General features: G+C 36.3%; 2 protein-coding genes across 6 annotated transcripts; one reads left to right on the top strand and one right to left on the bottom strand.

The window, feature by feature from the left end:
- Nucleotides 1-319: 319 nt before the first annotated feature.
- Nucleotides 320-3,785, top strand: LOC112762914 (UPF0481 protein At3g47200-like). Its single transcript, XM_072221723.1, has 3 exons — nucleotides 320-456; nucleotides 668-1,441; nucleotides 3,095-3,785. The coding sequence occupies exons 1-3, from the start codon at nucleotides 394-396 to the stop codon at nucleotides 3,659-3,661; spliced, it is 1,404 nt and encodes a 467-aa protein (XP_072077824.1). The 5' UTR covers nucleotides 320-393; the 3' UTR covers nucleotides 3,662-3,785.
- Nucleotides 3,786-4,597: 812 nt separating this feature from the next.
- LOC112766039 (zinc finger protein 4) lies at nucleotides 4,598-9,075 on the bottom strand. 5 transcript variants are annotated; one of them, XR_011875016.1, is made up of 5 exons: nucleotides 8,608-8,961; nucleotides 8,462-8,505; nucleotides 6,871-7,704; nucleotides 5,806-6,458; nucleotides 4,598-5,727 (listed from the first exon to the last, which is right to left on the bottom strand). XR_011875016.1 is itself a non-coding variant. In XM_025811888.3 (3 exons), the coding sequence occupies exon 3, from the start codon at nucleotides 7,600-7,602 to the stop codon at nucleotides 6,814-6,816; it is 789 nt and encodes a 262-aa protein (XP_025667673.1). In that variant the 5' UTR covers nucleotides 7,603-7,704; nucleotides 8,462-8,505; nucleotides 8,608-8,958; the 3' UTR covers nucleotides 6,629-6,813. The 5 variants fall into 5 exon arrangements, 3 of the variants coding, with proteins under 3 accessions (XP_025667673.1, XP_025667672.1, XP_072078602.1); XR_011875015.1 differs by lacking the exon at nucleotides 8,462-8,505 and having other exon boundaries at nucleotides 8,608-8,896; XM_025811888.3 differs by lacking the exons at nucleotides 4,598-5,727; nucleotides 5,806-6,458 and having other exon boundaries at nucleotides 6,629-7,704; nucleotides 8,608-8,958.
- Nucleotides 9,076-9,917: the final 842 nt, after the last annotated feature.

The following is a 9,917-nucleotide window of genomic DNA, read 5'->3' on the forward strand; positions in this document are numbered from 1 at the left end:
TAAATTTCAAGCCATTGTCAACGTATGTACTATGTAATTGTATTATGATTACTTTAATTGCAAAACTAGAAACAAGAGTTGACCAAGTTCAGGAGCAAGTCAACTACACAGTTCAAGTTGATGGAACATGTGAATATGCAATTCGAATCCAGAGAAAGCACTTTCAATGCACAAGCTTAGGATACTTAGCTAGCAGCTTCCTCTGCATATGAATTGGACAGAAAAACTGGCAAATAATAATAATTAGTAGGCATTAAGTCAGAGTTTGTAGTATTAATAATAATATTACCGTAACAAGTTGCTCTTTAAGTCATGGTAAGTCTTCTTTAATTATTTAGCTCGAAAACCAATAAAAGTCTCCGCCATAATATTAATATCTGAAGAATCCTAGTGATGGCCACCATTATCAATCAATTGCTCCTTGATTCAGGATTAGCTCTTTCAGCAATTGATCTGGTGCGGTTTTGTTAGTGGCCTAATGTATTCCTTTTAATTTTCATCTGCATTTCATTCTATATATGTTTTTCTTTTCATTAGTAATCCAAATAAATTCATTCTTTATACTAGCATTATTACTAAACTAGGTGTAAAAAGTAATTATTTTTATTTCTATTACATAATATAATTGATAATTGGTTTCCTTTTGTGTTTCTACTTGTACATACAGATGGAAGGTGAGAATCCTAATGATGTTTTAATCAAGATTAATGCAATATTAAAGGAAGCACAGCCTCTCCTTACAGATGAATGCTGCATCTACAGGGTGCCTCATGAGATCCGCAAGTTTAAAGAAGATGCATACACTCCAAAAGTTGTTTCAATTGGTCCTTTTCACCATGGGGATCCAAAGTTGCTAAAGATGGAAGGCCTTAAAAGAACATGTTGCAGAGAATTCATTGAAAGATCCGAGAAAAAGAACTTGAAAAGTTTCGTGAGTTGCGTGCAAGAGCTGGAGGCAAAGGTTCGTGGTTGTTACTCAGATGAAATCAAGCTTAGTGAGGAAGAACATGTTATGGTAATATTAGTAGACTGCTGCTTCATATTAGAGTTTTTACTTAGGCACCATTTCAAGTTGCCTTATAGTGATGACATTTTTCTGTCACCACGGTTAGGGACTTATATAAGATATGATTTGTTGATGCTTGAGAATCAAGTCCCTTTCTTTGTTCTTGAGAAGCTTTACAATCTAGCTTTTCCTTCTACCTTAAATAGTGGCGGCCGCGAAAGCCATCCTTCATTATTAAGGCTTGCTCTTCGTTATATTGTTCCTAGTAGAATAGTTCCTTGCGACAATAATAATGATGAGCTAACCTTAGTTGATGTTGGTAGAATAGCTCATTTCACAGATCTAACAAGAAAGTCTCTGTTGAGATCCTCTCACTTATTGCAACCATCAACCTCTGGATGCTCAAGAGAAGCGAAGTTAACACAACTTTATAGTGCAACTTGTTGGGAATAAGACACAATTCCCCCTTGAGAAAACACCTTTGACAGAGAAATAAAATAGACACAATCACAACACAAGAATTTAACGTGGAAACTCCAATTACCGGAGAAAAAACCACGGCCGTTGTCAAATGACAACCAGAGAATATCACTATGTGAAAATTGTTACAACACATAGACTTCTTTCTCTCACCGGCACCCCAGTACACCCACACTCTTTCAAAGCAAATATCTAACTACACCTCACAACACTCTCTAATCAAAGAGTACAGAGGAAAAGAAAAATCAGATACAAGCTTAAAGTGTTTCTGACTGGTGCAAAAACAAATGGAGAACTTAGCCTCATATTTATAGCCTAGGCCACCCACTCCATTTGCTATCCTAAGCAATGTGGGACTAATTCAACCAAATCCTAACAATCTCCACCTTGATTGAAATAGTCACACATCTTCAGCTTCCATTGTCAACACCGACAATTCTTTGCTGCCATTGTCTATACCGACAATCATAGTTCAGAGAACTATCATACTCCACCATGAAAGTATACTCACTTGGAATTAGACCACTCCAAGAATTTCGCCTTGGTACAGATCGAAACCTTGCTGAAAATTCATGGTGCAACTTCCAAATTGGCTTTTCCTGGAAGTTCTTCAGCCATCGACCTAACTCCGCCACACACCTTGCATCTCAACGCCAACCAATGCCCGTGTGCAATTGTGGACCTGATTGCCACAACTCATCCTTATCCATGGCAGTGCGGTAATACCATGAGGATACTTCTTGTCTTCTAGAGAACATCATCTTCTCTCATAGAGAGAGCAACCAGAGATCTTCTCCTTCAACGCCTTGTGCAAACCTGATTGTATCAACACATCCTTGACTTGTACTTGCCACAAGCCAAAATTGATTCTTCCATCAAATTTCTCTATTTCAAGCTTCACAGCACTTGAATATCCTGACATTGTTGCAACCGTATACTGGAATATTATAACTCAACTGTAGACCGTGCACTAGGAAGGGTCCCCAGGAAAGAGAGGTGGGTCACAATGGACACACTTAAATACCAAGTCTTTCCTTAGCCAGAACCTTTTCCAAACTGCACTCTCACAGAGTCACACTGCCTTCCAGCAACAACAACAGCAACCAAAGATCAACCTCAAGCCACAGGACAAAATTCTTTTCTGATGTGGAAGGTCAGACTAGGCTGCAACCACAGAGCATACTAAGAATAAATCCCACCGAACCGAAGCTCTGATACCACTTGTTGGGAATAAGACACAATTCCCCCTTGAGAAAACACCTTTGACAGAGAAATAAAATAGACACAATCACAACACAAGAATTTAACGTGGAAACTCCAATTACCGGAGAAAAAACCACGGCCGTTGTCAAATGACAACCAGAGAATATCACTATGTGAAAATTGTTACAACACATAGACTTCTTTCTCTCACCGGCACCCCAGTACACCCACACTCTTTCAAAGCAAATATCTAACTACACCTCACAACACTCTCTAATCAAAGAGTACAGAGGAAAAGAAAAATCAGATACAAGCTTAAAGTGTTTCTGACTGGTGCAAAAACAAATGGAGAACTTAGCCTCATATTTATAGCCTAGGCCACCCACTCCATTTGCTATCCTAAGCAATGTGGGACTAATTCAACCAAATCCTAACACAACTGAGTTGAACGAAGCTGGAGTGAAGTTTGAAGTACACAAAACTAGTCAATGCTTACTAGACTTGGAACTTTCAGGTCATACTTTGAAAATCCCATTCATTAGAGTGATGGACAGCACTGAAGTTATTTTGCGAAATTTGTTAGCTTTTGAACAATGCCACTATATTCATGAATCCTATCTCACTGACTATGCTGCAGTCTTTGATTTCCTTATCAACACAGAAAAAGATGTAGATTTCTTCGTAAAGAATGGAATAATTGAGAATTGGATAGGTGATAGCAATGCAGTGGCTGAAATGTTTAATGGTCTTGGAGTGAATGTTGTGCATCCAAATATTAATACGCAATATCTTCGTATTTGTGAAGAGTTGAATGCTTTCTGTAATCACCCTTGGAACAGAAAAGTTGCGACTTTGAGGCGTGATTACTGTAACACTCCATGGAAGACAGTAGCTTCCATTGCTGGAATTTTTCTGCTTATTCTCACTATTATTCAGACAGTATTTTCTATTCTTCAAGTGATACTAGCTTAATGTTTGTGTTTGTGTAGTTTTGAGGATGATCACATGTTTAATGCTCAAGATGGTTCGACAGATTTGATATCTTGGGAGTTGGAAGAAATGATCGACATGTTCAATTGTATCAAAGTTTGTTACACGTCTTTTGGGGGTTCATTTTGTTACATGTTCAATTTGATACCTTACAAGTCGCATATATATCAACACAAATAAACCTCTTAATTACAAAAACATAAGCAAGAAAGACATCAAAAATTAAGTAACGAGTAACACTAACATGGGATCCCCATCAAGTTAAGCTCATCTCTACTAGCTAATAAACCAACTTTGCACATTACACCAGAATATAAATTGGCATCAACAATGAATTATTAGTTCTCCTGCCAGGATCAAATTGATCATGTTCATGATTAATTGATACATTATGTCATGCAGAAAAACTATTTTTTGGAAAATGCATGACGTTTCCTTCTTTTTTTTTTTTTGGGTAAAGTACTCTTTTGACCACAACATTTGAAGTGAATTCTATTTTGGTCTCTATGGTTTTGATTAGTTTATTTTTATTCCAAAATGTTTAAAATGGCATTAATGTTATCCTATCATCAAATTCCTCACTAACACTTAACGAAATTAATGTACTATTAATAATGCTGATGTGACCGTTATAACTCTGCTAAAACATTATAACTCGGCTATAAACGCTAGAGTTCGGTTACTAAAATATCAAAATCTATAGCAACATTCTAAAACGTTATTATTCCTCATTTAAGTGAGATGCTTGGAAATGTAACCAAAAACATCTCATTCCTGATATAAAAGGAAAGTAAGAAAATAGATTGGGTGAATGAATTAATAAGAGAGATAGAAAAAAAAGAGAAAAAGAGGAGAATTTTTTAATTTTAGAAGAAAAAAATTGATTTTAATTATAATAAAAGAGTAACTTACGATACATTTTAGTTATAAAATTATTAATAATATAATAGATAATAGATGTCAGGTAGCTGATCATATTGGTGATGACTTCGTTTCATTTACATGTCGTGTCCTCCAAAATTCACTATAGCCTCGACAATTTACACATGATACCAAGTTCATGCATTTCTTTTCTTGAAATCTTGAATGTCTCGCTTACACACCCAACGTGCTCCAAATCTCTGTACTAGGATATTATAATCCGAGAAATAACATTTGGAAGCGATTCTCCTGGCATAACAGGCTACTAAAATAGACAATGAACAAATGCGGAGAAACTCTACAAAACACTTGAAATAAACTCCGGTTGATGAATTCTTTACCGTTGCAGATCACTAAAGGTTGTAGTTTATCGCGTGTTTTGACCATGTAATAGGAATCGAACTGATACAGCGTTACCTTGTTCTTGATGGTCAACACTTGTAAGACATCTTCACCATCTTGCCTAGCTGATTCTACAAAGACATGGCACATCTTTGATATAACATCATTGACCTAGGATGCATCTAGTGATTCACAACATGATGCATCTAATTCTCTTGGACTTGATGGAAGTTCTGGCAAAACCTCCAGATTATGGCAACGATTTAGCTGCAGACGTGTAAGCCGGGGAAGTTCATGGATACTTATTGGAACCTTTACAAATCGGTTCCACGATAAATCCAAGAACGTCAACAAAGATAAGCGGCTAAGATGTAGTAGAGGGTCGTCAGACTGTTCAAAGAGGTTAGACTAGAGAGACAACATAAAACCCCAATATTTGGAACACTACTAAGCTCTTCTATGCCTGTAACACCCAAAGTAAGAATCGAGAGCCATTTCATGCACTTCCCAAATTCTGGGAGCCTTCTCAAACTACTGCACATCCATAGATCTAGTTCCTTGAGTGAACTCATCTCCATTTTATCTCCAAGTGTTTCAAGATTGACACAACTCTGTAAATTCAATACAACAAGGCCCTTGTGGTGTAGGACAGATGGTGAATATCGTTCAGCTTTGCACAGCCCTTTAGATCAAGGTGTTTCTAGATTAGGAGTCCCAGAAAGATCCGGAGTATGCTTCAGATTGGGGCATGATGACAGATTTAAGTACTTCAAATTTTCTAGAAGCTGAACAAAACAAAGAACATCAGAGAATTACTTTTTTGGTTGTAAATGTTAATGTAATAACATTCGATAGAGCTCTACCTTTTCTCCATCCCATAGTTTTACAATGTTGCTTCAAGACAGATCAATTTCAACAAGTTCATAGTGTTGATCTGTAAGGGGTAGAGTTTCCATTAGAGAACCTCTCCAATGTAAAGCTCTTAATCAACTTGGAATATTGCTGAAAATGGGAGCTTTCATATCATCCAAAATGAGGAGCTTTAGCTGGCATATATTTGAGGAAGCTAAATCTCTCCAACACACCGCGGCCTTATAAAGTTCCTTATCATGTAGAACGATGCTATGAGTTGCTTCAGTTTCCTACACAAAAAAACCAATGAAAATATTAAAGAGAAAGTCTAGAGTCCAGCACTTTTATTAAAATTTGGCTAATAATTGAAACTCAAGTGTGTGTAGAGAGCAGCGTAGAGATGGCTAGTGAATCCAGTGCCAATGTCTTCTCCTCTGAAACTCAAGAACACATGATAGGCGTATGAAGAAGAGGCGGATGCCATGTGTTACAAGCACGATTCAAGAACTGCAAGTGTGTGTAGTGCAGCAGAAGACTAAAGAGTCATAAGAGAAAGGAAAGTGAGGGACTCGTATAAAGCGGGATGAGTGGCGCATGGCTCAGAATTCAGATGGCATAACATATCCTGACGTCATCATGTAAGTGCAGGGGGTTTGTCTTTTTCCTGCATAATTGGAAATGCTTCTTTTATTTCATTTTATTTTGGCTTGCAAATGTAGAATCCTGATGCAACAAAATACTATAACATGTCGGCCAAGTGTTTGTTACATTGCGTCAGAAAGATGTCACAAAATGCTACTAGTGGCAACCGAAAACTTAGATGAAGCTTAATAATTGCAGTAAATGAAAAACATCATTTATATGAGAAGCATGGAAGCTCCAAAAATTGTCCTCCTCAGAGCTCTTATACAAAGCAAAATACCAATGCAAACAGAACACAAATAACCATATCCATATGTACAAGAATATCACTATATAGAAAACAAACTCAAGCCTAGTTCAGTTCCAAATAACCACCCTCAAAGTTTCAATGTCAAATCTGGTGTTGAGTTCTCTATCTCTTCTGGTGGACTCACCTCACTGAAACTCAAATTTGGATTTCCAGTCTGTATGAACTCCCGATGATTATTTTTGCCAGCATCTGTGACCTGGCGAAAACTACCCGGCCACATGAGTTCCGAGTCATCATCCTCCGAGAACATTGGAAGGCCAACATATCCTTGCTCAAATCTTGCATTGCTTTTCAACTCAGGAGCAGGCCTCATTATTGTTGGTGAGAAGCCATGGTGCATTGTCGAAGAATGCGCCTTTATTCCGAAAGACCTGAAAGAACCATGCAGAGGCAGAGAAGCTAGACTTGCATATCTCTCAGAGAAAAATCCCATTCTCATGGCCCTTTTTGCCAATGTCCTTTCTCTCTTGTGAGCATTCTGGTGTCCGCCAAGAGCTTGAGAGCTGAAAAACTTGCGCTGGCAGTAATTGCAAGAGAAACTTCGCGGTGCGGTGGATTCTGTGGTCTGAGAGGCAGGGTCATTGCTGCTCTCACTAGTAGTGGTTGAGAATGAAAATCCTAATGAATCTCTTGTTGCCCCTAACTCATTGTTCTTGAAGTTGAGAGTTAAGTCAAGTGAAGCAGCATCCCAGTTAGGATGAACTGCGATTGGATTCCTGATGAAAGAGTTATCGAGGCTGTCACTGTAAGGACCTGCTGAGGCTTCTTGGATAGAGACACTGGATGCAACCTGGCTGCTAACTTCAGATTCGTGTTCGGCAGAGGCTTCAACTTCAAGATCAATGTTTCTTTTCATGATTTAACAGTGCTTAAGTTGGAAATTAATTAACAAATGGATGCAGTAATCAATCATCAGAATAACAAATTTTTAAGCAAGTGGTGGAAGATTTATTTGTTCCTGCAGTTTGGTAAGCAATGAAATCCCTTAGCTCCATATTTAGCTTGCATCAAAAATGAGGAAATTCTTGACTCTGTTATTTATTCTGGTATCTAATACTGTGAAAGAATTATATGTGATCAAGATAATCTAATTGGGAAAAAAGAAAAAAAAAGAAAGAAAAGAGAGAGAGAGAATAAATCCTCCTCTGTGAATTACAAAAAGAACATGCCTGAAAAGCAAGGTTTCAGCATCTCTTGTTTCCAGGAACACCACTTACATTTTTTAACTTATAATTCTTTTTAAGATTTGTCAAAGATAAAGTTGCCAAGGCCAAAAAAGTTTAAATATGGAACATTCCAAACCACCTAGTTTGCAAATGTTTATGATTGAATTTAAGGTCAAGTTCCATATGCAAGTCAATTCAGATTGTAGAATACAGAGTAACACCTTCAGTTAGGACCTATTTCTAGACCGAATCTTGAACCTTAACCAATGATTGTTATCTTGCCTAATCATTTGCAAATGAAAAGAGTGAAACAAATTAGCAAGAAGCATGCTATGAAAAACTAGTTAGCCTGAGTTTTGTTAATGATTCAAGACATTGAATTCTAGTATCTGATATCAAATCATTCTGAAATCACTTCTGATTTTATATGCAAAGGAATTGAATTCCTTGGAAGATGCACACCATGTCCATATTTAAGTATTAAATCCCTTATAATCTCTGCAAATTCTATATAAACAAAGATATATTCTACAACAAAGGCAGGCTTACTTGGGAGAGTTTACATTGCTTTCTTTATTCTTCAGTGATTCCAACTTATGTAAAAACCAAGAAGAATTAGGAAAAGGGAAAAACTAGAAGCACAACAGAAGCAAAAGTTCAGTAGAGACATGAGAGTAAAAGAGAGTATAGCGTACCCTCTTGCAAGTTTCTTTTCAAGAACAAGTGAAAGCAGCTTGCTTCTGAGATCACCTTTGGTAATAAACTGCTTTGGAATTGGAGACATACATTTTCTTCACTGTTACTATGACACTGATCATGAGGAAACAAAACCATGTCCTTTGGTTTCCAATGTTTCTGAAGCATTTGAAAAAGAATCATAAAAATATATAAAAGGAGTAGTAAATGGGAAGAGAAAGTGACAGATAGATGGTGGGTATTGATGTTTAATTTATGGCAAAAAGCATACGTGGGAGTTATGGTTATGGTCTTATGGAATAGATATAATGATGAATTAATACCAATATAACTTAAATAATTGCTATTATTATAGTGTGAGGGGATATGATCAGATATGCTTAAGTAATCTGGATGTCGTAGGTAGTCTACATTATTATGTACTCTCTTTGGAATAAATTATTTGCAATTACTTTCTGAATATCATTATCATAAACTTCATAAGTTCACCTTTTTATATTAGAAATCTAATATCGGTAATTACATCTTATATATATATATATTTAAAATATGAGACAGAATAAATATACAAAATATTTCTTTCATTATAAAGTTATATAACACTTTTCAGCCATGTTCATAATCACATGATCAAATACAATAAGAACACTTTCTTAATTCTATTTACTTGTAACATTCACAATTACACATTATGTTCAAACTGATAGGTAGGTCTAAAAAGTGTCAATGGCTTTTCCCTACATACCAGATAAAATTTCAAACAAACTAACAACTTGGTTTGATCATGCATTATATATGGAAAGAAGCCAAAAACAAGCAAACAGAAAATGGACTTATCATTCTGAAGATTCTCTATAGCCTTTAACCTTTCTCTTTCTGTCTCTCTCCCTATCCTCCCACTTTCAAAAGTGTTTTTTAGATAATTCCATAATCCATAGGGTCAGCAGCATTATTCATAGTTATATTTGATTCCATTTATGCCACACAGTATATTATTCATGGTTCATATGTTGTGCCATGACATTATTTGTTTGTTCTTAACAACTCCACTCACATAAATAAGAGACCCCATTTGCTTCATCTCCCAACAACCGGTTTTATATTTATGAACTTATTGACCTTACTTTTTCTTAATATATTTTTCCTAGCTTGTTATGTTATTCTCCCCCTAGATACATAGAATCTAAACCATGTCCTTATTATTAATCTTCTTTTAGCCACTCTTGATTTAAATAGTGTTACATTGCAAGAATAAATTTGAACTCTAGAGTTGAACAAATTTAATTTGCACCAAGTCAAATTGTTCCTG

The sequence above is a fragment of the Arachis hypogaea genome, chromosome 17 (genome assembly GCF_003086295.3).
Source record: "Arachis hypogaea cultivar Tifrunner chromosome 17, arahy.Tifrunner.gnm2.J5K5, whole genome shotgun sequence".
Taxonomy (NCBI): domain Eukaryota; kingdom Viridiplantae; phylum Streptophyta; class Magnoliopsida; order Fabales; family Fabaceae; genus Arachis; species Arachis hypogaea.